The 27,437-nt window shown below is 46.9% G+C and overlaps 1 protein-coding gene and 1 pseudogene across 8 annotated transcripts in view; both read right to left on the minus strand.

The window, feature by feature from the left end:
• The window catches only part of CACNA1A (calcium voltage-gated channel subunit alpha1 A), a 338,162-nt gene extending 312,105 nt beyond the window's left edge, over positions 1-26,057 (minus strand). For 6 of the 7 annotated variants that reach the window (XM_082381542.1, XM_082381540.1, XM_082381541.1 and 3 more), the window contains exon 1: positions 3,196-3,531. In XM_082381542.1, the coding sequence (XP_082237668.1) occupies positions 3,196-3,467 (272 nt within the window). In that variant the 5' untranslated portion in view covers positions 3,468-3,531. Of the gene's footprint in view, positions 1-3,195; positions 3,532-23,748 lie in introns of those variants that run through there. The other variant, XM_082381539.1, reaches the window with a different exon arrangement.
• On the minus strand, positions 5,336-6,809 carry LOC309623520 (mitochondrial transcription rescue factor 1 pseudogene; annotated as a pseudogene). Its single transcript has 3 exons — positions 6,801-6,809; positions 6,244-6,609; positions 5,336-5,602 (listed from the first exon to the last, which is right to left on the minus strand). The product of its transcript is annotated as a mitochondrial transcription rescue factor 1 pseudogene (transcript).
• Positions 26,058-27,437: the final 1,380 nt, after the last annotated feature.

Consider the following 27,437-nt stretch of genomic DNA (forward strand, 5'->3'; position numbering starts at 1 on the left):
AGGGAAAAGAATCTGAAAAACTATATATATAGTTACATATATAATCACTTTGCTGTACACCTGAAACTAACAAAACATTGTAAATCAACTATACTTCTATTAGAAAGTAAAATAAAATAAAATTTTAAATAAAAATGAACTTAAAAATAAAATTTAAAAATAATAAATAAATAAATAAAAATTAAAATGTGTAACACACACACAAAACATGATAGCAAAAGTGTTTTGTACCATTAAATTTAAAAAATTAAAACCATTTAAACATACTTATCTCACTGATGTCTCATCCTTTGGGCATTTCTATTTTTATGTATATTTTATAGTGCATATAATAAATTCAGCAGAATACTTATGTAATCGATAAGCAAAAATATATACATTATGTGCATGCTGAAAAGGTGTTTGTTTTACTGGTAGGGGTAGGAGCTCAGAAGTTTGGAGATCATAGCTATAAAGACCCTTCAAGTCTTTTTATGGTCCTAGAAAGTGACTGGAATGGGAAACTGGGGCATAAGTTAGCCATTCAAGGAGGTTGTGCTGGAAATGGCGCTGTAAGCAACGTCTCCTGATTCTGAATACCCTACAATGCTTCTCTCTTTCTCCCTGATGTGGCTGACTTTTTTATTTTCTGAGTTATTTAAGAGAAAATCCCTGCCACTTGCTGTTGTAGAAACTCTTCAGCCAAATGATTAAGAGTTTGAGTTTGGGACTCTGACAGGTTGGGGTTCGAATCTCAGTTCTGCCAGTGTCTAGCAAGTTACTTCACCTCTCCCAGCCTCCCTTTATTCATCTGTAAATTGGGGATAATGTAGAATCTACAGCATGGCAGAGTTATGACAAGACAACGAGATCAAAAGTGTCTGGCATACAGTAGGTGCCCAATAAACATTAGCTGTCATTATTATTAGAAATTATAGTTATCATTTTCCTTGGGCAACAGGGTTTTTAAATTCTTTAATTCACTGTGACACTTTTCCTTATCCTAAAAATCTATTTTCAGTGGGTATGCAGAAATAACTCACTCTAACCCCTTAAAGGAGCCTCACTTTCTGCGAGAACTAATCAAATTTCTTTTTCAAAAGAAAATAAAAGGGGCTTCTCTGGTGGCACAGTGGTTAAGAATCCGCCTGCCAACGCAGGACACACGGGTTCGAGCCCTGGTCCAGGAAGATCCCACATGCCGCGGAACAGCTAAGCCCGGGCGCCAGGACTACTTAACCTGTGCTTTAGAGCCTGCGAGCCACAACCACTGAGCCCGCATGCTACAACTACTGAAGCCTGCGCACCTAGAGCGTGTGCTCCTCAACAAGAGAAGCCACCTCAATGAGGAGTCCGCACACCGCAACTAGAGAAAACTCACACGCAGCAATGAAGACCCAATGTAGCCAAAGAATAATTAATTAATTAATTATTTTAAAAAAGAAAGAAAATAAAAGGAAACAGGAGGAGAATGGAAATAAATGGGAAGGGAGGGGAGAGAGAAGGCGAGTCCTGGAGAGAGGATAATAGAAGAGTGGTATTTAGCATTGCAGCTGCAGATATTAGGTGCACCCTGGTTATTTATGAAATGATGGGTGGGTGGATGGATGGATGGATAGAAATATGGACAGGCGAATGGATGTAAGGATGGATGGGAGGATAGATAGGGAGATGGATGAATGGATAGCTGGATAGAAAGATGGGTGAGTCAATGTGTGCATGGATGGATGGATGGATGGATGGATGGATGGATGGATGGATGGAAATGTGTGCAGGTGAAGGGTGGGGAGATGGATGAATGGATAGATGGATAGAAAGATTGGTGAGTGGATGGGTGGGTGAGTGGGTGGATGGAGAGGTGGATGGATGGACAGATGGGTGGGTGGCTAGATGTGTGGATGGAGAGGAGAGATTGTGAAAAGGAAGACAGCATGGGGAAAAAAAATAAAGCTTGGTCACCACGTTGCCTTTCTATATGATGCCTGAATGTGCCACCAGATGTCAGCCTAACCTCAGGAAACCACTTCAGAGGCCACATTGGCTCCACCTTTCTCACCTACCCTGAAGCCCTCCAATTCAAAATGAGCACTGGCTCCTTTTGATAATACAGTTTTCATTGCACTCTGTACTTAACACTCCTCATCAGCACACCCCAAACCCAACTGGCATTTATAACCCGGTTCCCCCTTCCAGCAGACAGAAAATGGGGGGGGGGGGGCGGCGGGAAGCCTGGTGAAGACATTGTTAACTTCCCAGAGGTCAGACTGGCTGGCGTGAAGTGGGTGGGAGAAGGGATTTCTGGGTCCCCAGGAGTGATTAGTGTCCTTGTCAGCCTCAGCTCCAATAGCCCTAAACTCAAATTCACATCCCACTTCCCTGCTGTCTGCCCAGGAATCCACTCAGCTCTGAGCCTTGGCCAAAGAAGCTCTTGAGAAAAAGAAAAAAGTACCAGCTCTCCCTCCATACCGGGGGACTGAACCTTCACACAAACCGCCTTCAACCCTCCAACAGCCTAGAAAGAGAGACTTCAGCGGTGGTGATCAAGCCCAGAGAGGTCACTTGCCCAAGATCACACAGCAGAGCCGTCTCAAAGCCCACCCTTCCACCCTATGGCAGCTCCCAGGAGAAGACCCACTTTGGGGGTCCACTGGCAAAGAGAAAGGGGTCCCAGGACCAGAGTCACCAGAGTCACCACATCCTCCCAACCTGGCACCCACCCCCTGCCCACCCCACTTCTCAAGTTTAGGCTCAGGGCTTGACGTGGAAGTGTGATTCCTGCTTCCCCGCCCCCCACCCCCACCCCAGAAAGTGGCATTTCTTATCCTGGTTCGGAAATGTCCATCCCATTGGAAAGATTTGCCAACCCCTCTGAGTGGGCACTCACAGAACCCCGGAGCTGAGTCCTGCGAGCACGCCCTGCCACGCCCACAATTAACCCCTTTGTTGCTGCCCCGTGGGTGCCCCGGGGGTTCGCAGAAGGGACTCCAGGCAGCGGGTATGGATGCACAGGCTGGGAAGGAATTTGAGGTTTGAGATTTGAGCAACCAGCACAGCCGTATGAATCCGCCCCCGCACGCCAACCCCCACCTCCGCCACCCCGCCGCAGAAGCTTGTCAGAAACAAGCGTTACCCGACCCCAAGAGACCCCGTTTACTGCTCCCCATCCCGGGTCCCTGTCCCGGGCTGGGGCTGGCCGTCCACCGCGTGCATACTCACTCCCATTCTTTCCTCCTGGCCTGGGGGGTGCTGTGGATTTTGTGCGCCTGGTGGGCCAAGATGACATCGCGGTGGTCCACCACGCCGCCCCGCCGCTTCAGGGGAGGGCCCTTGCAGCCGCCGCTCATCAGGTGGCACCGCGCGTCCTGACGGATGCTGATTGTGCCCGCGGGGGCGCCGTCCGTACCTGCAGGCCCCAAGCCGCGGTCGTGCAGGGCATCATAACTGCGGGGCGAGAACATGGGGTCCGGGACCCGGCAGGACTTCGACATCCATGGGCCTCACTCAGAAATCCCAGGGTCTTCTGCCTCCAGCCCGGGATGAAACTAGAGGAGGAGAGAGAAGAGAGCGAGAGAGAGCGAGGGTAAGACGGACGCAGAGAGCAAACACAGGGAGGAAGAGAAGCGAGGTCGGAGGACCGCACAGGGGGCTGGCCTCCTTCGCAGGAAGTCAAAATACACCCCAGGCCCGGCCCAACGGGATTTAGTATTTCCTTGGCAACTCGGGGCTGGGAAGCCAGTTCTTAGGAGCTGCCCGGCAACAGAGGCAGCACCGTGAGCAAAAGACCACGAGGCCGTGTCGCAGAGCACTCGCCCCACCTCCCAGGTGCCCGCCGCGGAGGGTGGGACCCCGGATTTCTCAGCGTCTCAGTGTTCCCCTCGGCAAAATGGGTCGTCAGGAACCTGCTTGTTCACTCTCGGCTGGTCCCTGGGTCCTATGAGCTCCAGGGAGTCATTTAGAATACTAAAAGGGCGAGTTCAAAGGTCGTTTTTAAAATCCACACAGGGCGGAGCACCTAAGCCCGTGCGCCACAACTACTGCGGCTGCGCTCTAGAGCCCGCGAGCCACAACTACTGAAGCCCGTGCGCCTAGAGCCCGTGCTCCACAACAAGAGAAGCCACCGCAGTGAGAAGCCCGCGCACCGCAATGAAGAGTAGCCCCCGCTCGCCGCAACTAGAGAAAGCCTGCGCACAGCAACGAAGACCCAATGCAGCCAAAAATTAATTAATTAATTAATTTAATTTAATTAAAAAAAAAAATCCACACCGGGTATGGCCATCTGTGAGTGAGCCTACTCCTTGCCACCTTGGCTGGTTCTTTAAAAAGAGAAAAAGGACAGAGTTCTTGCCCCTCATGAATATATCAGGTGGATACTCAGCCCCAGAGGGACTGAGGGCCCAGAAAAGATCTTTGTCTCCATTTCATTCACTTATTCACTCAACAAACGCTGAGCGAGCAGCCACTGTGTGCAGGCCTTGCATTGGGTGCTGGGGACACAGTGTAAACGAGACACGCAAATGTTTCCCTCTTCGTGGAATGGAGGTTCTAGAGGGTGAGGTGGACACTGAGCAAAATAAGTACATCACGGGGGCTTCCCTGGTGGCACAGTGGTTAAGAATCTGCCTGCCAATGCAGGGGACATGGGTTCGAGCACTGGTCTGGGAAGATCCCACATGCCGCGGAGCGACTAAGCCCGTGTGCCACAACTACTGAGCCTGCGCGTCTGGAGCCTGTGCTCCGCAACGGGAGAGGCCGCGACGGTGAGAGGCCCGCACATCGCGATGAAGAGTGGCCCCCGCTCTCCGCAACTGAAGAAAGCCCTCGCACAGAAACGAAGACCCAACACAGCCAAAAATAAAATATATATAAATAAATAAATAAATTTATTTTTTTTTAAAAAGTACATCATGTGGAGATTAGGAGTTGAAAAGTGCAGTGGAGGGCAATTAGGCAGGAAAGTTATATTCATTTGCTGCAGTTGCCATAACAAAGTACCACATGCAGCGTGGCTTAAATAACAGAAATTTATTTCCTCACAATTCTGATGGCTGCAAGTCTGAGATCAAGGTGTTAGCAGGGTTGGTTTCTTCTGAGGCCTCTCTCCTTGGCTTATAGATGGCTGTCTTCTCCCTGTGTCTTCACATGGTCTCCCCTCTGGGTGTGTCTGTGTCCTAATTTCCTCTTCATTTTACCTTAATTACCTCTTTTTTTTTTTTCTTTTTTCCCCCAAATGGTAGGAGAACTTTATTTTTTTTTAAAGTCCTCTTTTTAACTTGGTCCCTTCCCCCACCACTAGAAAGCAGGTTTATTGCTGAAAAGGAATTCATTTATTTGAGCATACTCTTTTTAGGTAATTTCAATTTCTTCCACTGTCGTCACTCCACTCTATATTTCTCATTGCCAGTCTTCTCTTTAAACACTTTTTTTTTCAGGAGAATTTGCATCACCGTCTCTGTTTCTGCTTCTTTATCCTCTCCCATTAGAAGATCCAACGTATCTCCCACTTTCACCATTCTGCTCTTCTTCCATAATTTTCCCCCATTCAGCTTGAGTTCACCTTTGTGGGGTTTACTTTATTTCTTCTGATATCTAGGCCTAGCTTCAGAATAACATCATACCAAAAAGACTGCGCTACTTTTGCTCAGGTCTTTATAGTCTTTTTTTTTTTTTTTCATTATTTGTGTGTTTTTTGGTTTTTTTTAAACATCTTTATTGGAGTATAATTGCTTTACAATGGTGTGTTTCTGCTTTATAACAAAGTGAATCAGTTATACATATACATATGTGCCCATATCTCTTCCCTCTTGCATCTCCCTCCCTCCCACCCTCCCTATCCCACCCCTCTAGGTGGTCACAAAGCACCGAGCTGATCTCCCTGTGCTATGCAGCTGCTTCCCACTAGCTATCTATTTTACGTTTGGTAGTGTATATATGTCCATGCCACTCTCTCACTTTGTCATAGCTTACCTTTCCACCTCCCCATATCCTCAAGTCCATTCTCTAGTAGGTCTGTGTCTTTATTCCCATCTTGCCACTAGGTTCTTCATGACCTTTTTTTTTTTCTAGATTCCATATATATGTGTTAGCATATGGTATTTCTTTTTCTCTTTCTGACTTACTTCACTCTGTATGACAGACTCTAACTCCATCCACCTCACTACAAATAACTCCATTTCGTTTCTTCTTATGGCTGAGTAATATTCCATTGTATATATGTGCCACATCTTCTTTATCCATTCATCCGATGATGGACACTTAGGTTGCCTCCATGTCCTGGCTATTGTAAATAGAGCTGCAATGAACTCCAAAACCTACAAGGTCTTTATAGTCTTTGACCACAGTGGGGTCGTCGTCAGGCTTCTCTCCCTGCTCACTCATCACATTATGGTCACTCTCTTCATCAGAGTCCCCTCCATCTTCTACTTTCTGAAGAGTCTTTTTAGTGGATTTCTTAGAGCTTATATGACTTTTGAGTCTTATGGAAAATTGGAAAATATATTCTGGAGATATTAAAAGCCTTGGGAGTCTCAGTGAGACAATGTTATAGAAAAGTGTTTTATGGGAATTCCCTGGAAGTCCAGTGACCAGGACTCTGTGCTTCCACTGCAACCGGTTCAATCCCTGTTCGGGGAACTAAGATCCTGCAAGCTGTGCAGTGCGGCCAAAAAACCAAAAATGTTTTATAATGTGACGCACTTAACTTGGTACTAGAAAAACAAAAGTATTGATTCCAGGAAGTACAGTGTTTGTGTGAAGGTGTCTCCGCAGAGTCCAATCCAGGCATCTGACTTTCCTTAAACACTGCTGGGCAATCTGACACTAGCCATAGCCATGGTGCAAATGACCTTCCTGGGTCCTCAAGGTCAAGGGAAACTGGACACCAGCATCCCTGAGCTCCCGATCTGCGCCTGCAGCCAGCAGGAGCAGCCAGGCCCAGGGGCAGACAGCCTCAGCCCACTGGGCTCCCACGGCCCCTACAGCCCCCGGGGTCCACAGGGCATCCCAAGCTGGCCAGACCCAGGCAGGATGCGAGAGACTCATAGGGAGACCCGGCAGGAGTGTAGGCAGGGAAGAGGAGCCTTAATTATGTCTTTAAAAGGCCCTATCTCCGAATACAGTCACATGCTACTGTGGGTTAGAACTTCAACATATGAATTTGGGGGCAGGAGATGCAATTCCGCTCACCACAGAGGATGACAGGAAGTGGTGGGTGGGCTGGTTATTGTATTAAATAGGGGGTCAGAGATGGCCTCACTGAGGAGGTGACATCTGAGCAGAGGCCTGAAGGGGGTGACGCAGTAGTTCTGCTGGGAATCTGAGAGAAGAGTGTTCCAGGCAGAGAGAACAGAACATGCAAAGGTCCTGAGGCATGGCTGTGTGTGACTTGCTCAAGGAACAACAAAGGGGCCTGGGTAGCTGTGAGTGAGGAGGAGAGTAGAGGAAATGAGGGCAGGGAGGTAACAGGGCAAATCACTCAGGACCTTGGTTCTTCTAGGAGTGAGATGGCCCATGGCTTTCAGATCCACAGCTCACCCAACAGCATATTTTTAACCTCAAACTGATTTTTTCCACCTATCAGCCCCCACCACTAGCCTCCCAGTGTCTGTCCAAGAAAATTAAACCCACTGGAAGGCCTGCATGAATGAAATAGAATTAGGAGCCTAAATCTCATGCACAAATATTGCAAGAGTCACCTCAACACCCAGAGGTGTAAGGAGATGGGTGCAAAGAACCAGGTGTGGGAATAGAGGCTAATCTCCCTCCTGACTATTTCCTCTTGCTCTGCTTAAAGCCTTCAAAGAAATGGGAGCTCTCCCAGCCTCTCCTAAGAAGACCAACTCAATATCAGTTTAATGAATGCTGTTACCCTCTGGGTAGGGTTGTTTTTTTTTTTTCAAATCTTGTAACTAATGGAGTTTAATAGACCTATCTTCATGACACCTTTAAGCTTCAATTTACCCCCATGAAACCTTACTCTTAATTGCTGACGATCGTGAATTGATACAGCCTTTTGTGTTTTTCCAAATACATCTCCTTCACATTGAAAAAAATCCATTACTCCTTTCATAAGCACTTACACTAGAAGGCATTTTCCTTCCCATTTTACAGAAATAAAACTGAAGACAAAATGTGGGTTCAGGGCTTCCCTGGTGGCGCAGTGGTTGAGAATCTGCCTGCCAATGCAGGGGACACGGGTTCGAGCCCTGGTCTGGGAAGATCCCACATGCCGCGGAGCAACTAGGCCCGTGAGCCACAACTACTGAGCCTGTGTGTCTGGAGCCTGTGCTCTGCAACAAGAGAGGCCGCGATAATGAGAGGCCCGCGCACCGCGATGAAGAGTGGCCCCCACTTGCCGCAACTAGAGAAAGCCCTCACACAGAAACGAAGACCCAACACAACCAAAAATAAATAAATAAATAAATAAAATTTAAAAAAAAAAAAAAAAGAAGTAGTAGGTCTGGAATTTATTTTAAAAAAAATGTGGGTTCAAGTGTCTTGCTACTAGGTTCCATTTCTACTTCTGGGAGTCGCCCCTCCCACCCCACAAAATATGCTTACTGTGTCAGTATTAAAGAAAGAATCCAGCACAGGGAACTATACTCAATATTTTGTAATAATCTATAAGGGAAAAGAATCTGAATAAAAAAAAATATATATATATATAACTGAATCACTGTGCTGTACACCTGAAACTAACACAACATTGTAAATCAACTATACTTAAGTAAAAATCAAAAAAAAGAAAGAACCCGTGAGGACTTCCCTGGCAGTCCAGTGGTTAAGACTCTGAGCTTCCAATGGGGTGGGCAGGGTGCAGGTTCGATCCCTCGTCGGGTAACTAAGATCTCACACGCTCCGTGGCACAGCCAAAAATAATAATAATTAAAAAGAAAGAAAGAAAGAACCCAGCTTAGAGTTTGGGTGTGCCGTGTAGTATCTCCAGCACAACTAAAACCCCAGAGCCCAGGCTTGATGGAAAAAGTTCCAGACACCTACAGAAGGGGAATTTGTACCTGGGAAGATGTCAGGAGGAGCAGGAAAACCTAAGGCACACACCCAGGTGACATCTTTTGAGACATCCACCTGCTGGTCCCACAGGCCCAAGACAGGATGTTCCCTTCCCTGCCGCTTTCCTACAGCACTTTCTCCCAGTCTCCCCCATCTCATCACAGGCCCCCCCGATTTACCTTGATGCCCATATCACACATTGAGTCATCACTCATGGTTCTCCCTTTCCCTTCATTACCCGACTCAAACCCATCAGCGGATCCCATCAACTCGCGTCCAGAATAGATCCTGAATCCGACCACTTCCTGCCACAGCACAGCCTCCCTCGTTGCTGGCCTGGACTTGGGAAGTTGCCTCTCCCGGGTCAGTTGGCTTCCTCACTCCCCACTCCCAGCCTGCGCTCTGCTCTGCAGTCAGTGGGGTCCTTCTGAAACGAGTCACTCAGCTCTTCTGCTGTTATAGAAATAAAAGCCACACCCTACAGGCTGCCCCATCTGCATGACCCCTTCCCTTCCCCTTCTCCCTCTTGCCCTCTAAGCTCCAGATTCACTGGCTTTGCCATTCCTGGGCTCTGCCAAGCTCATTCCGCCTTTGCAAATGCTGTTCCCTCTTCCTAGAATGCTCTTCCCCTCATCTTTGATGGTTCAGCTCCCTCTCATCATTCAGGCTGTGGTCAGATGCAGGCACTCCCCATCACAGCCTCCAGTGAGGTCTTCCTCGTGCGGCTTTTTGTCTCAGGATGTCGGTGCCATACGTACAAGGATCTTGACCTGTCTTGTTTGCCATTGGGTCCCTGACACCTTAAATATTTCTTACCTGAATGAATGAATGAATGGTCTTAGGGATGCGTCTACCCAAGAAAACATCGTCAAGCACCTAGAAAACTGCTGCCGGGGGTCCAGGACTTCTCCTAAGTAAGGAAGGGATGAAGTGTGGTGGGAAAGAAGACTTATTCCAGAGCCAGGTCCAACCCCAGCACACAATCAACTAGCTGTGTGGTCCCCAGCATTACTTAATCCTCTGAGTCTCTGTTTTCTCCTGCACAAGGTGGGGATAATCATAAGTAGTACAGAGAGCCATTGTGAGGGGTCAGTGGGTTAACCTGTGGGAAGGCAGCACCCCGAGCACAGCGCCAGGCCATGGAAAGCACTTGGTCAACATTGGCTCTCAGGTTGATATTGTGGCAGGTGGGTGGAGCCTGGAAGCCGGGGGAGGGCGGGGAACAGCTAGCTACTCAAGCATCACCATCGAGTGTGCTCTGCAGAGCCCTCACAGGTGCTTTTAACAACAGAGCCCCACCTGTCCTGTGTGTACACACAAGGAACAAACACATCCCCAGCCAACGGCTGCTTCCAGCCAGGTGTCCTTCCCTGGCACCTGCGGGGCCCCGTGACGAGGTCAGCTGTTCCCTCTCTGTTTGTCCAACCACAGTGCAGAGAAAATGGCAAAGCGTGTGGGGTTTGTTTCCCCTGGAAGCAGCCAGTTTCCACGAATAGACGGTGCAAAGAGATGACAATGAGGAAAAAGCAAATAGAAGAAAAGAAGCGGCATTAAGCCTGAGGCCACAAAAAAACCTTACTGTTAATGTAATCAGAATAGAACTTCCCTGAAGTACCAGGTATTGCGTGTGTCTACTTCCCCGAATCCAAACTGAAACCACACCTGAGATGGGGGTTGACCCCCATTGCCAAGCCTGGACCAGCCTGAGTTGCCATAGCAACCAGAAGGCACCTGGAGATGCTCCTGATTAATACAGGCTGGTCCAGGAGCTACGGGGGGAAGAGCAGGGAGGGAGGGACAGCAGGGAAGTCTGGGGGCCTTCTGTGTACCACCGCCACATGGACAGGGACATTTACACAGCCGGGCTGGGCACCAGGCTTCACCACCCACAGGTGAAACTACTAAAAATTAGTAAAAGATATGGCACCTAAAAGTAGAGGACTTACGGTTACCAAAGAGGAACGATAGGGGGGAGGGATAGGAGGGATAGGATTCCAAATTAGGATTTTGGGAGTAACAGACTGAGGGCCTGGGTTCGATCCCTGGTTGGGGAACTATCAATAAGGTCCCACAAGCCACACAGCGCAGCCAAAAATAAATAAATAAAAATAAAGTGTGATTTTTTAAAAATTTAATACAAAAATAAAATTAAATTAAAATAAAAAATAAAAGTAGAGGAAAAACATTCTCTAAAACTTCACAGGCTCCTTAAACACATTAGAGAGTATGGGAACTCAAAAATGCCCCAAGAGTTCCTTCATCCAGGAAACAAAAATAAGACCAGGCAGGGCCTGGAATGTAACCCTACAAGGCTTCAATTTATTCACTGGTGTGGGAGGATGTCTTTTTTCTCCATTTGGGAGGAGAATTTTAAAACTAAAAATGGCCAGTAATTTCACTCCTAAATGCATCTAGCCACTGAAAGTCATGTTCATAAAGCTCAATTCATAGTAGCTTAAAACTAGAAACAACCCAAAGGTCCAACAACAAGACAAGAGTAAAATAGGGTGTGATGCATCCATCAAATAGAATACTACACAGCAATGAAAAAGAATATGCCACAGGCAGTGTGGATGAATCTCACAGACGGACACAGAGCAGGACCCACTGTGTGATTCCACTGATATGATGTTCAAAAACAGGTAAAACTAATCTATGGTGATGAGAGTCAGAATACTGTTGACTTTGGGGTGGAAAGGGTGTTGGGCTAAAACAACAAGGGAGCCTACTGGTAGGACCGCCAGATAAAACACAGGATGTCTAGCTATATGAGATACACTTATGATAAAAATCTATTCATTGTTTATCTGAAATTCAAATTTAACTAGTGGTCTCCTATATTTTTTTAATTTGCTTAACCTGACAACCCACTGAGGGGATGGAAATTCCTTAACCCTTTACCTGGGTGATAGTGGGGAAACAGTATACAGACGTGTGTAAAAATTCATTTGTGCAGTTTTCTGCATATTTGTTACATCATTACAAATATTTTTAAAGCTAAAATAATCATACTAAATTCATTAAGAGAAATTATATATGCCCTTCCTCCTTACAATCAAGCTTTGAATTGGGCAGAAAAAGGGATATAAGCCAGATCTCCCCACCCAAACACAAGTCCCAGAGGAAGTAGGAAATCTACTCCCTTGTGTTACAGATAACACTGAGGTTCAGACAGGTGCAATGGCTCACTCAAGGTCAATCAGCCTGGAGCACACAGGTCAGGGATGCAGATCCAGGTTTCCTGGGACACCCAAGGCCTCTCTCTGAGGTCCAACCCAGAGTCTGACACTGAGCTTTTTCCTTGCCAGGCCCACTTCTCCCAAAACATAAACAATCTGGGGTAGGAAGGATTTTGTCCCCCATGATCTTGGCACATGAGTATGTTACGTAACGTGGCAAAAGAAAGTGGAACTAGGTTACATGCTTTAAAATAGGGAGAGTATCCTGGGTTATCCCTATGAGCCCAAGGTCATCACATAGGCCTTTAAAAGTAGAAGAGGGAGGCAGAAGAATAGGTCAGAGACGCCATGGAAAATGAGGCAGGAGAGATAAGAGGCATGAGAGGGACTTGACACATGGTCATCAGCTCTGAGATGAAGGAGCCACAAACCAAGGAATGCTGGTGGCCTCTAGAAGCTGAGAACAACCTCCAGCTTGCCAGCCAACAAGGAAACAGTACCCCAGTCCTGCAACAGCTTAATACCAACTTCTGCCAACAGCCTGAATGAACAAGCAAACGGATTCTTCCCAGAGTGTCCAGAAAGGCACACAGCCCACCAACACCTTGATTGCAATCCAGCCAAGCCTATCAGACTTCCAACCCATGGAAACTGTGGGATCATAAATGCATGCTGTTGGTAAGCTACTCATTTTGTGGTAATTTGATATGGCAGCACAAAAAAACTAATACACGATCCCAATCATGTAGAATAATTTTTTACAGGAATTTGTAAAAACTGTGAGATTATTTATATGTATGCATATATACAGGTATCTATATAGACGCATATATGTACATAAACATATATACGTAAAAGTCTGCGACTTTTTTTGCACTTAATAATATACCTTAAGTGACATTCTGCACCAGTTCCTATAGGGTTTTCTAATGACTCCATAGAATTTATCTGGTGTGGACATCTGGCTCTTTTTCATTTTTTGCTGTTCCTCAAAATGTTGTAGCCATCATTTTGTACATAAGTCCCCATGAAGCTGCTACAAGTTTTTCTGTAGGATGAATTCTAGAAGTGGCCTTGCTATCAATATTTTAAAGATTATGTACGTTTTAAAATTTGACAGGTACTCCCACCAAAATGAAGGCAACACCCTGGGGAATAGAAAGTGATCAGGGACTAAACTCCCAGCTCCTCTTGAATTGGTATGGCCATGTGACTCGTTTTTACCCATTGAATGTGAGCAGAAGTGTAGAGTGTCACCCTGGGCCAAAGCTTTAAGAAGCAGGTGTGCCCTCAATAAGTTCCCTTTCTCCTCTCCTGGCTAGATATGGAAGACCCTAAGGGCACCCTGTGTGGTGGAGCCATGAAAGGGTAGTGGCCTGGGTCCTTGAGTCACTGTGTGGAGGAGGAGAGCCATCTGCTGAATAGGAACACCCTCCCAGGGCAATCAGGTGAGTTAGAAACAAACTTCTGCTGTGTTTAACTTTTTATCCAACTGGGAACCTACTTGTTACAGCAGCATTCCTGACTTAGTCAGCTCGGGCTGCCATAACAAAATATCATAGACTGAGTGGCTTAAATAGCAAACATTTACTTTCTCACAGTTCAAAAAGCTGTAAGTCCAAGACCAGGTCAGTTCCTGGGGAGAGCTCTCCTCCTGGTTTGTAGATGACCACCTTCTCTCTGTGTCCTCACATGGAGGAGAAAGAGAGAGAGAACGAGTTCTCTAGTATCTCTTCTTATAAAGGCACTAATCCAATCATGAGGGCCCCAACCTCATGACCTTGTTTAAACCTAATTACCTCCCATCTCCAAATACCATCCCATTGGGGGTTAGGGCTTCAACATATGAATTTAGGGGGACATCAGTAAGTCCATAGCCTTTCCTTAACTAATATACTACTTGATGGAAGCAACACTGGTTTCATTCAATGAATGTTTTTCTTGTGCTCTGAAATCTTTGCATTCAAGGGGAATCTACACAGGTGTGACGTCCTGTTGAGAACACCAAAGCGTTCATTAAAAAGAGAGCTAATCATGCAGCTCAATATCAAAAAAACAAACAACCCAATCCAAAAATGGGCAGAAGATCTAAATAGACAATTCTCCAAAGAAGACATACAGATTGCCAACAAACACATGAAAAGATGTTCAACATCACTAATCATTAGAGAAATGCAAATCAAAACTACAGTGAGATATCACTTCACACTTGTCAAAATGGCCATCATCAAAAAATCTACAAACAGTAAATGCTGGAGAGGGTGTGGAGAAAAGGGAACCCTCTTGCCCTGTTGGTGGGAATGTAAATTGATACAGCCACTATGGAGAACAGTATGGAGGTTCCTTAAAAAACTAAAAATAGAACTACCATATGACCCAGCAAGCAATCCCACTACTGGGCATATACCCTGAGAAAACCATAATTCAAAAAGAGACATGTACCACAATGTTCATTGCAGCACTATTTACAATAGCCAGGACATGGGAGCAACCTAAGTGTCCATCAACAGATGAATGGATAAGGAAGATGTGGCACATATGTATAATGGAATATTACTCAGCCATTAAAAGAAGCGAAACTGAGTTATTTGTAGTGAGGTGGATGGACCTAGAGTCTGTCATACAGAGTGAAGTAAGTCAGAAAGAAAAAAACAAATACTGTATGCTAACACATATACATGGAATCTTTAAAAAAATGGTTCTGATGATCCTAGGGGCAGGACAGGAATAAAGACGCAGATGTAGAGAATGGACTTGAGGACACAGGGAGGGGGAAGGGTAAGCTGGGACTAAGTGAGAGAGTAGCACTGACATATATACACTACTAAATGTAAAATAGATAGCTAGTGGAAAGCAGCTGCATAGCACAGGCAGATCAGCTTGGTGCTTTGTGACCACCTAGAGGGGTGGGATGGGGAGGGTGGGAGGGAGGCACAAAAGGGAGGAGATATGGGGATATATGTACACGTATAGCTGATTCACTTTGTTATACAGCAGAAACTAACACAACATTGTAAAGCAATTATACTCCAATAAAGATGTTAAAAAAAAAAAGAGAGAGAGAGCTAATTATAGTGTCTCTGCAAGAAATCATTTCCTCTCACCTCTTTCCTCTTGTTCTCTCTCTCAGCCTTCATTCTCTTTCTTCTACTTGTTGTTTGAGCTTCTGTTAGGCAGTTTCATTCCTTCCAATCTTGCTCTGTGTGCTAAGATCTGTCAATAAGCCATCTTAATCTAGCCCCAGACAAAACAAGGGTTGCTAAGACCCACGGAAAGAAATGATATCCCCTCCTGAGTTCTAGGCTGAAGAGTGTGAAATTCAACAGACCGTGGATTCTAAAAACCAAGGTGAAGCTAATCCAAATGTCATTTTTAACCGAGCTTCAAATGCATTCGTCACTTTCCATATGTTTTATTTGGCTGATAGTAAAAGTGATTTCCGGACCCTGAACAAACAATCTCCAGAGCAGGTAACCAGGTAAGGAGCAAGTGTTAAGACTCTACCTAGAAGTAAAAACTTTTAACAGGGAGCAATAAAAACAAAAGTCAACAAGTGGGACTGCATCAAACTAAAAAGCTTCTGTACAGCAAAAGGAACCATCAGCAAAACAAAAAGGCAATCTACAGAATGGGAAAGGATATTTGCAAACTATATATCGGATAAGGGGTTGGTATCCAAAATCTATAAAGAACTCATATAACTCAGAAGCAAAAAAAAAAAAAAAATTGATTAAAAAATCGGCAGAGGGGCTTCCCTGGTGGCGCAGTGGTTGAGAATCTGCCTGCCAATGCAGGGGACACGGGTTCGAGCCCTGGTCTGGGAAGATCCCACATGCCGCGGTGCAGCTGGGCCCGTGAGCCACAATTACTGAGCCTGCGCATCTGGAGCCTGTGCTCCGCAACAAGAGAGGCCACGATAGTGAGAGGCCCGCGCACCGCAATGAAGAGTGGTCCCCACTTGCCACAACTAGAGAAAGCCCTCGCACAGAAACGAAGACCCAACACAGCCATAAATAAATAAATAAATAAATAAAAAATAAATTAAAAAAAAATCGGCAGAGGAACTAAATAGACATTTTTTTCCAGAGAAGACATCCAAATGGCCAACAGTCACATGAAAATGTGCTCAACATCACTACTCATCAGGGAGATGCAAATCAAAACCACAGTGAGGTATCATTTCACACCCGTTAGAATGACCGTCATCAAAAAGACAAGAGATGACATATGCTCACAAAGATATGGAGAGAAGGGAACCCTCAGGCACTGTTGGTGGGAGTGTTGACTGGTAAGAGGGAAACAATCCAAATGTACATCGATGGATGAATGGATAAACAAAATATCCAATGGGATATTATTTGACCTTGAAAAGGAAGGCCATCCAGACACATGCTACCACATGGACGCACCTTGAGGACATTATGCTCAGTGAAGGAGGCCAGTGACAAAAGGACAAGTACTGTTTGATTCCACTCATACGAGGTCAAATTATAGAGGCAGAAAGTAAAATGCTGGGTGCCAGGGGCTGGGAGAAAGGGAAATGGGAGTTAGTGTTTAACGGGGACAGAGTTTCAGTTTGGGAAGATGAAAAGAGTTCTGGAGATGGATGGTGGTGATGGAGAACATTATGAATGTACACAATACCACTGAAGAATTGTTAAAATGGTAAATGTTATGTTATGTCAGTTTTACCAAAAAAAAAAACAGTGTAGAAAAACTCTTAACATGGGCTTCCCTGGTGTCGCAGTGGTTAAGAATCCGCCTGCCAATGCAGGGGACACGGGTTCGAGCCCTGGTCCTGGAAGATCCCACATGCCGTGGAGCAACTAAGCCCGTGCGCCACAACTACTGAGCCCGTGTGCCACAACTACTGAAGCCCACGTGCCTAGAGCCCGTGCTCCACAACAAGAGAAGCCACTGGAATGAGAAGCCTGCACACCACGACGAAGAGTAGCCCCCGCTCGCCACAACCAGAGAAAGCCCGTGCACAGCAACGAAGACCCAACTCAGCCAAAAATAAAATAAATTAAAAAACAAAAAACAAAAAAAAATCTTAACAGGTGATCCAAAAACATCCACCCATCTTCTTTTTTTTTTTTGGCCACGCCAAGTGGCTTGTGGGAGTTTAGTTCCCCAACCAGGGATTGAACCCAACAGTGAGAGCGTAGATTCCTAACCGCTGGACTGCCAGGGAATTCCTGATCTTTTTTTTTTTTTTTTAATTTATTTTGGCCGCGCTGCGCAGCATATGCGGGATCTTAGCTCCCTGACCAGGGATCGAACCCGTGCCCCCTGCAGTGGAAGCTCGAAGTCCTAACCACTGGACCGCCAGGAAATTCCAACCCCCATCTTCTTGAAGGTACTTAAATATTCACAGTTACCCCAGAATTTCAGCTTTTTTGCCTCCCAGCATCAAATACCCACGTATTGAGGGCACCGATAAGTAGATCTAGACACAGACCAGAGCTTTCATGCTGATTCAGACAACCCAAAGGGACCCCATCTCAGGCAGTGTGAATTCACCCCATGCCCCACCTTTGCAAAGAGAAGCTAAGAGCAAGGTGAAATGAAAAAGCCAGCGCCAACAAGAGCTCTCATCGCTTGGGGCCAAACTCCAGAATTGCCCCACATACATGAGAACAGAGCTAAATAAAATGCCAGGCCAGATGGCAAAGGCTGAAGGCTAGGCTGAGACCAGCACGCCAGCATAGCCCTGAATACGGCTGCAAAGGTCCATCCCCTGGTGAGAAGAAACCATGTCACAGCTGGTCTCATTTTTCACCCGCTCGTTCAATTGCCCATCACAGCACAGGGATACACACACTCCCTCCCACCAGGATGAACAGATCCCCTGGGATCGCCAGATGATTTTTCACGGCTTCAGGACACTGATTGGGATTTAGGAAGGAGAAAGGATGGGAGACCTCCAGGGCTTAGGCTGGTGGGCAGGATCCACGCGAGCCACTGAATCTCAAGCTGAATCCTTCGCCCAACTTCAGTTTCATGGCTCTATTACCCTCCCCATCACTCATTCATTCATTCAGCAATATTCATTAAGCACCTACTGTGTGTCCGGCACTGTTGTAGACACTGGGGACCCAGCAGTGAACAAAACAGACACGGTCCCTGCCCTCATGAAGCTCACATTCTAGTGGGGGAGACAGACAAGCAACAAGATAAACAAGTAAAATATGCAGATGGAGGAAAGAAAACAGGAGAGGAGGAAAAGGAAGGGGAAGGAGAATGTCATTTAGAGAAGGTGGTCAGAAAAGATCCTAGTGGGAAAGAAGCATTTGAGTAAAGATCTGAAGGAGGTGAGGGAGGAGCCATGAGCGTGGCTGTAGGAAGAGCGGTCTAGGCAGAGGGAACAGCCCGTGCAAAGGCCCTGTGGCTGGAGCGTGCCTGGTGTGTTCAAGGAAGAGCTAGGAGGCCTGTGTGGCCGGAGTGGAGTGAGTGAGGGGATGAATGGGGGGAGGTGAGAGAGGAAGGTGACAGGGACAGATGGTACGGAGCCTTGTGGACCACAGGGAGGACTTTGGCTTTTGCTCTGAGTAAGGTAGGAGGCATGGAAGAGTCTAAGCAGAGGAGGGACTTGACCTGACTCAGGTGTTCTCAGGCATCCTCTGGAGGTCAGATTTGTAAGAAATCCAAAAAGCAGTGGAACTGATCACCCCAACCATTGTGGGATTCCCTCTCTCCCTCCTTCACCCCACATTCTACTCATCATCAGGGCTGCTGATTCTACCTCATACTTCCTCTCCCACTTGCCATGGTTCAGGCCCTCATTTGCCCCACGCAGATGGACCGTAATACTTTCCTCCGTGTTCTGAGTCTCTCCTCCCTCCAATTCATCATAGACTATCAGGTCATCCGTTGGCCAATCCCAAAAGGACTCCTCACTTCCAATCCTGAACACATCCCCAACTTCTGCAACTCTTTGCCTCCATCCTGAATGCCCTTCTATCTCCCTACCCCCAAAGTCCAGCTCAAAAGATGCTTCTGCTCTGAAGCCTCCAAGAGAATTCGCCAGTGCCCAAACCCCTCACCTGCCCACACATGCCCATGGCTCTCTACCTCCAGCACCTGCCACTCCCTACATAGGGCTAGTTCTGGCTGCAGGAGTGAGAGACACGCCAGAGGTGCTGGGGAGTTAATACCCTTGGAAGATTCCTCAACCAATGACTGATGGGAGTTGGTAGAGAAATGTCCCCAGCTTTGCAACCAGCCTGCTTGGATCCTGGATCTGCCCCCTCCTGCTGTGTGACCTTGGACAAGTCACTTCACCTCTCTGGGCTACAGTTTCCCCATCTGTAAAATGAGGATGATGAGAGCACATATTTCATCGAGTTCTTGTGAGGCTCAAATCATTTCATTTCTACATAATGTGCTTGGAACAGCATCCCACACCTGGTAATTCCCTAAAGACGTGTTTGTTATTATTATGACTGTGGCTACCATTATGATTCCACCCTCTGCTGAATCCTCAAAGCCTAGTACAGTGCCTGGCCAGCAGGAAGGACACAGTGAACACTTATTGAAAGGTAGGTCAGGGAATTCCCTGGTGGTCCAGTGCTTAGGACCCGGTGCTTTCACTGCGGTCGCCCGGGTTCAATCTCTGGTAGGGGAACTAAGATCCCCCAAGCCGCAGGGCCAAAAAAAAAAAAAAAAAGGTAGATCAATTATTCCTCTTGTCCAGGGCACTATCACAATTGGACCCATGTTCTAGATGCTGGACACCGTTTATCATTCTTAAACTTGCTTGACTCCATTGGTGCTGGAAGGTTAAAAGGAAAAAGAACAGACTGCCAGGAAAAAAATAATAAAACTTCTCCCAGGGCAGAGTGTTCCTCTAAAGTTTCTCCCTTAAACTAAACTGTTACGCATTTGCTCTCTTCTGTGTTCTGAGAAGTGGGTGGGTAGTTTTACCTACCAGCTGCATCTTTGGAATACTTTTCCTTCAATACATGTTTTTGACTTCTTGGTATTTTGCGTTAGTGGGGATTTCACAATCTCCCTCATTCATTCTGCAACTTCGGCCAGCCAGTGGCTGTGGATGGTTATAAACATATTAATACGTGAAGACATTAATTCATTACCATGCTAATTATTAGTCCTGATGTGCTTCATTTGTTCAGCAAATATTTACTGAGTACCGACTGTGTGCCACTGTGACTCAATTATTGCACATCTTGGGATCTTAAAACTCTCAAGAAATCGTCTAAAAGCTGCCTCCCCCTGAGGCTGAAAGAAATTGTAGTGATGGTTTTTGCTGGGGGGAAATAGCTGGATACCAAAATTGGAACCACTTTTAGAAAAAAAAGAAAGAAGTGAATAGCCCAGTCTCCAGTCCTGAAAAAAATATTTGAAGATGAGCCTCCCTACACTTTGTTCTTGGTCACTAAGAATTAACGTGTGGATTAGTGGGGTCCAGACTATGTTTCCAATACTCATCTGACTTGCATGTTTTAGGGGAGGGATGGGTGGGACACGCAGAAGAAAGGAAAAGCTGAAGCATGAACTACAGAAGAAATCAGAAGTGAAAAGAAGCCAGACACAAAGACCACCTATTGTCTGACTGCATTTCTATGAAACATGGAGAAGAGGGAAATCCGTAAAGACAGAAAGCAGATTGGTGGTTGCCAGTCGCTGGGGGATTGAGGAATGAGAATAACTGCTTCATTGGTAGAGAGCTTTGCTTTGGTATGAAGAGAAAGTTCTGGAACTAGATAGAGGTGATGGTTGCACAACATTATGAATATACTAAGTGCCGTTTAATTGTTCCCTTTAAAATGGTGAGAACAGTAGACTTTATGTTGGGTGTATTTTACAATAAAAAAGTAAAGAAATTGGATATACACCTTTGCTCTGGAGAGAAATTTTAAAGTAGTCAAGTATAGCACAGGGAACAAATTATCTTGTAATAAACTATAATGGAAAAGAATCAGAAAAGAATCTGAATATATATATATATTCTTTACATGTATATATATAAATGAATTACTTTGCTGTATACCTAAAACTAACACAACATTGTAAATTAACTATACTTCAATTTTTTTTCTTTTTTTTTTTAACATCTTTATTGGAGTATAATTGCTTTACAATGGTGTTTTAGTTTCTGCTTTATAACAAAGTGAATCAGTTATACATATACATATATCCCCATATCTCTTCCCTCTTGCGTCTCCCTCCCTCCCACCCTCCCTACCCCATCCCTCTAGGCGGTCACAAAGCACCGAGCTGTGCTATGGGGCTGCTTCCCACTAGCTATCAGTTTTACATTTGGTAGTGTATATATGTCACTTTGTCCCAGCTTACCCTTCCCCCTCCCCGTGTCCTCAAGTCCATTCTCTAGTAGGTCTGAATGGTTAATAAAATAAAAAATAAAGAAAAAAAAATTTAAACCAAATTACATTGATCAACTCTTGCAAGAATAGCAACAGCAAAAAAAGTGGCCAAGATTTAGTGAGCACCTACTATGTGCCCAGCACTGAGCATCACCTGGCCTGGCCTCCCAGGACCCCTACCACTGGGATGTCATGGTTAGCCTGATCGTCAGCTAGGAACACTGAAGCACAGAGGGTCTGAGTGATGCCCTTAGGGCTTCTAAGACTCTGACCAGCACTTAGCTGCCCCAGAATCCTGTTCAAAGTGCAGATTCTAACTCAGGGCTGAGTGGGGCCCAAGACTCTGCATTCCCAGAGGGTGCTGCTGGTCCAAGGTCTGCACTTTGAGAAGAAGGTCTGGAGATTCTGACCAGCGGCCCCTCCCACTCGGTTAAGTCAGTCTCACTGGCCGCCATCAGACAGGCTTGGCCTTGCCGGAAGGGGTAGGAGAGCTTGCCAAGAGCCCTTGCCTGTCTGTCACTATGAAGACAGTGGGATTGAAAGATCCTGGAATAGAATCTTCCCTCACTTGCCCTTGGCCAGTAAGGGCCCTCTGGTCCTGTAAGCTAACATTTCGAAAAGAATAATAAAATAAATAAGTCAAACCCTCTGCCGGAGCATGTGATGTCCAAGAGCTGCACTTGGCATTACTCTGCAGGTCATTTACCCAGTAATTTGTTCAATGTCAAATGTGCCCTTTGCCTCCAGAACCCCGGTCCTGATCTTTCCCCTTACTTTGGGGGACGGGGAGGGGCAGCATTGAATTAAACCAGTCTTATCTAGAGGGAGGATGGCATTTGCCCTGAGTGACATCTTTATGTTTCTCTGCAAATCCCTGTGTCTTGGAGGAAAACAATATCAACGGAATAGTCAGCTACTAAGATGGCTGGAGTTGGGAGACTTTCTGCAGCCTGGGCTTGGTATTGGAGGGACTAGAGACCAAGTAGGGGATGTGGGACCAGCGTCAGCCACGGACACCCTAGACGACTCCTCCCCACCTTACCCCCGTCCTCTCCCCACCTAGGACTGTCCTTGAAAGAGCCCGCATGGGAAATGGCAAGTCTGCCCTGAAGTTGTCAACTCAGAACAGGAAACTCAGGATGGAGCCCGGATACCTAGTGGAGACCCGCCCACCCTCAATGCACCTTCGCTTGGAGCCAAGGAGAGATGGGGCACACGGATGAGCTCTCCCTTCCTGTCCGTTTACCCTCAACAGAGGTTACTGCCTCTGGGAAGGTATTCTGTCCTCCTGTTTACATTCTATTCTGGTTCCTTCTCCCAGCTCAGTCTCTCAGGAGCCCCGAAAGCAGGAGCCCCTGGAAAAGGCAGAGGAGCCCAGCCCGCGGGGCGCTTCCCCCTCCTGCCCACACCAGCCGCGGCAGCCACGTGTTCTCCGAAGCTGTCAGCGGAGAGAGAGCGAGAGAGGAGAGGGATTCTGTCTCTCTCACTTCTTGAGAAATGAAAGCCACCCGGAGAGTCAACTCTGTCCAAACATTTTTTAAAAAGGGAGGGGTTGGTCTAGAGGGGTGTCAGTGCTATCTCTGCTTTTCATTTGCAGCAAGGGAGGGGGGAATGTTAAATATTAAACGGAACAACTGGTTTCCTAAGACGGTGTAATTATCCTCAACAGCCATCTGCCATCTCCCTTTTTCCAACGCATTCACGCTGCGTTGAGCACAGCAAACAAGGACCGGCTACACGGGCGTCGCGAACTTTTGTTTCGGGGACCGCCTCCCGCAACAAAGCTGTAGGCGATAGGGGAGGGGAACGCGCGCAAGATCCCAAGTTCTCTCACTTGTCCAGCCTGCCTGGGTCTTAAAGCAGAAAGACACTAATGTAGACTTGAGTGATGGGGTGGGGAGGACATAAAAAAGTAGAATTAGACTTAACTTGGAAACTATAGTCATTGGGAAAATGTCACATGTCCAGGGCAGGTGGCAGAGACATCAAGTACTACAAGGGGGCTAAGGGCAGTTGAAAGAAAATGGATTTTTCATCAAGAAACAAGTAGAAGCTGGAAATCAAGGGGTCTGCCCCCACCAAGAGAAACCGCCCACCCCCAAAGAAAAGCTATTCATAGGAAAGGGGGAGGGTCATTGGGTTTCTACCTTTGCATATGCAGGTAATGTTGCAGCAAGGAAATAAAGATTAGACTGCCTGCAGGACTCTGCCCCCAGGATCTTGTATCGCTCACTCACCTGTATCGCATCGGCTCCGGGGCTCAGGCTGTGTGGTTACTGGGCGGCGCAAAGAGTCCTCCAGCTGCCCTGAGGGTCCCACCTTGTCAGCACCCAGGGCTCCAAGCCAGCTGAAGTCCACGCCTCCATTGCCTGCCCAATGGAAAGGAAAAGGGGGCCCCCCGAGAGAGGAGAGAAAGAGGGTGCCAAGAGCAGCTGTTCTTCGAGCTGAGGGCTCCCCACAAAGGCAGGCACCAAGTGGGGCTGCTGTGCCAGCTGCCAGGGGGGAAAAAGCGAAGGAGGAGGAGGTTTCCTAGATGCTGGGAGGAGACAGCGGAGAACTAGCGTCACATCAGCTCCGGAACATCTCCAGCAAAGTACTGCACAGGAACCCAGCACAGGGAGACAAATCCAGCACCCCCCCCCGCCCCCGTCCTCACATTGCTTCTCAGAGGAAAATAAAGGGAATTCTTACTCTCGTCTCTCCACCCCTTAACACTGCACCTCAACCTCCCAGCACAGGGCAGGACCCTAGTCTCTGGAAGGATGCTGTTTATCACCCCCTCTACCTCCTTTCAGACCGGCTTCTCTTAAGGAGCAGAGGAAAGGTGGTAACAGGAGAGCTCTTTCTCTTCCACTTAGGGGGTTTGCGGAGGGGGGTGTTTGAGGAGGTGGCATGTGTAACAGGCGTGAAGCAGCAGGAATATGGAATCACACTTATAATTTAACCATCTCCCCTCCGCCAGATTGCAACCTACATTATTGATGCCCTTACAAAAACAATGCTAACCGCCCCCCCAAGTCTCTTCTGTTCACTCTCGAAACAGCTTCTCCTTACCACCCCACTACCTCCTCCCTTAAGGCGGAGGGGGTTGTATTATCTGAACACAAAGACAGAGAGAGGAAAATTGGAGTCTTTAGATGCAAAAAGGCAATTGATTGCAAGTTTCACAGGTTTGTTTGCTGCATGCGTAGAATTAGGTTCCCAAAACTGGGGTGACCCTCTTTCTCTTTTTAAAGGGGGCTCCTTTTAAAGGTGAGCAGTATGTTTTTCTTATAAGAGGCATCTAGGGCAGAGAGAAGCCCCATGTTTTTCCCAAGGTGGAGTCAAAGTGGGAGGATCTACCTCACGGGGGAAAGTGGCATTGTTTAGACAGTTAGGAGCAATCAAACCTGGGCTGGGTGTTAGGGGATCTTAAAGAATTAGGGTTCATTTTATAAAGCCTGTTAGTAGTATTTTGATTATGTTGGTTTTTTTAGTCTCTATGTGTTAGAGAAGCATATTGAAGTATTTATGGGTGAGGTGATGGGTCGTTTCCAGGAAACCATCAAAACATCCATTGACTGATGAATAAATAAACAAAACGTGGTCCCTGTGTAATAGGGAAGTCACAAATGTGACTCCATATTGGGTCTGTTTCCTTTACTTTAACCTTTGTATTCTGTTGCTTTTGCTACCAGTTAAGAATGTTGCCTGTAGACTGAAATATACCGGATAGCCCATTCTCAAGGCTCTGACCTTTAAAAGTATAACACTTTTCCATTCGTATAGAGATAAAAAGTCACAGAACAGAAAATATCATTTGTCTTGGAGGTTTACAGAAACATCGTGACCTGACCTACGTGGACAGATGCAAGAACAAAGGATTCTGGCACCAAGAAGTTTGTAGCAACAACCCCCTCTCCTTTCAGTATAAAAGAAGTCTGAATTCTAACTCGGGGAAGATGGTTCTTTGGAATACTAGTCCGTCATCTTCTCGGCCTGCTGGCTTTCCAAATAAAGTCTCTATTCCTTGCCCCAACAACTTGTCTCTCGATTTATTGGCCTGTCGTGTGGTGAGCATTAGGAGCTTGGACTCGGTAACACCTTTGCGCAATGGAATATTATTCAGCCATTAAAAAGAAAGAAGCGGACCGGGGGCAAGACGGCGGAAGAGTAAGACGCGGAGATCACCTTCCTTCCCACAGATACGTTAGAAATACATCTACACGTGGAACTGCTCCTACAGAACACCCACTGAACGCTGGCAGAAGACGTCAGACCTCCCAAAAGGCAAGAAAATCCCCACGTACTTGGGTAGGGCAAAAGAAAAAAGAAATAACAGAGACAAAAGAATAGGGACGGGACCTGCACCTCTGGGAGGGAACTGTGAAGGAGGAAAGGTTTCCACACACTAGGAAGCCCCTTCGCGGGCGGAGACTGCGGGTGGCAGAGGGGGAAGCTTCGGAGCCACGGAGGAGAGCGCAGCCACAGGGGTGCGGAGGGCAGAGCGGAGAGGTTCCCGCACGGAGGCTCGGTGCCGAGCAGCACTCACCAGGCCGCGAGGCTTGTCTGCTCAGCCGCCGGGGCGGGCGGGGCTGGGAGCTGAGGCTCTGGCTTCGGTGCTGGCCGGGAGGGAGTCCGGGAAAAAGTCTGCAGCTGCCGAAGAGGCAAGAGACTTTTTCTTGCCTCTTTGTTTCGCGGCGCGCAAGGAGAGGGGATTCAGAGCGCCGCCTAAACGAACTCCAGAAACGGGTGCGAGCCGCGGCTATCAGCGTGGACCCCAGAGATGGGCAGGAGACGCTAGGGCTGCTGCTGCCGCCACCAAGAGGCCTGTGTGCGAGCACAGGTCACTCTCCACACCGCCCCTCCCGGGAGCCTGTGCAGCCCGCCACTGCCAGGGTCCCGTGATCCAGGGACAACTTCCCCGGGAGAACGCACGGCGCGCCTAAGCCTGGTGCAACGTCACGGCGGCCGCTGCCGCCGCAGGCTCGCCCCGCCTCCTCCGTACGGCTCCCTCCCCCCGGCCTGAGTGAGCCAGAGCCCCCGAATCAGCGGCTCCTTTAACCCCGTCCTGTCCGGGGCAGAACAGACGCCCTCAGGCGACCTACACGCAGAGGGCAGAGGCGGGGCCAAATCCAAAGCTGAACCCCAGGAGCTGTGCGAAAAAAGAAGAGAAAGGGAAATCTCTCCCAGCAGCCTCAGGAACAACGGATTAAATCTCCACAATCAACTGGATGTGCCTGCATCTGCCTGAGTAGACAACGAATCATCCCAAATTGAGGAGGTGGACTTTGGGAGCAACGATATATTTTTTTTTCCCCCTTTTTCTCTTTTAGTGAGTGTGTATATGTATGCTTCTGTGTGTGATTTTATCTGTATAGCTTTGCTTTTACCACTTGTCCTAGGGTTCTGTCTGTCCGTTTTTTTTTTTTTTTAGTATAGTTTTTAGCACTTGTTATCATTGCTGGATTTGTGTTTTGGTTTGGTTGCTCTTTTCTTTCTTTCTTTTTTTTATTAATTTTTAAATTTTTTTAATAATTATTTTTTATTTTAATAACTATTTTATCTTATTTTATTTCATTTTATTTTATCTTATTTTATTTTACTTTATCTCCTTCTTTCTTTCTTTCTTTTTTTCTCCCTATTATTCTGAGCTGTGTGGATGACAGGCTCTTGGTGCTCCAGTCAGGCGTCAGGGCTGTGCCTCTGAGGTGGGAGAGCCAAGTTCAGGACATTGGTCCACCAGAGACCTCCCGGCTCCACATAATATCAAATGGTGAAAGCTCTCCCAGAGATCCCCATCTCAACACTAAGACCCAGCTCCACTCAATGACCAGCAAGATACAGTGCTGGACACCCTATGCCAAACAATAAGCAAGACAGGAACACAACCCCAGCCATTAGCAGGGAGGCTGCCTAAGGTCATAAATAAGGTCACAGACACCCA

The sequence above is a fragment of the Balaenoptera borealis genome, assembly GCF_965194805.1.
Source record: "Balaenoptera borealis genome assembly, chromosome: 2".
NCBI classification, from domain to species: domain Eukaryota; kingdom Metazoa; phylum Chordata; class Mammalia; order Artiodactyla; family Balaenopteridae; genus Balaenoptera; species Balaenoptera borealis.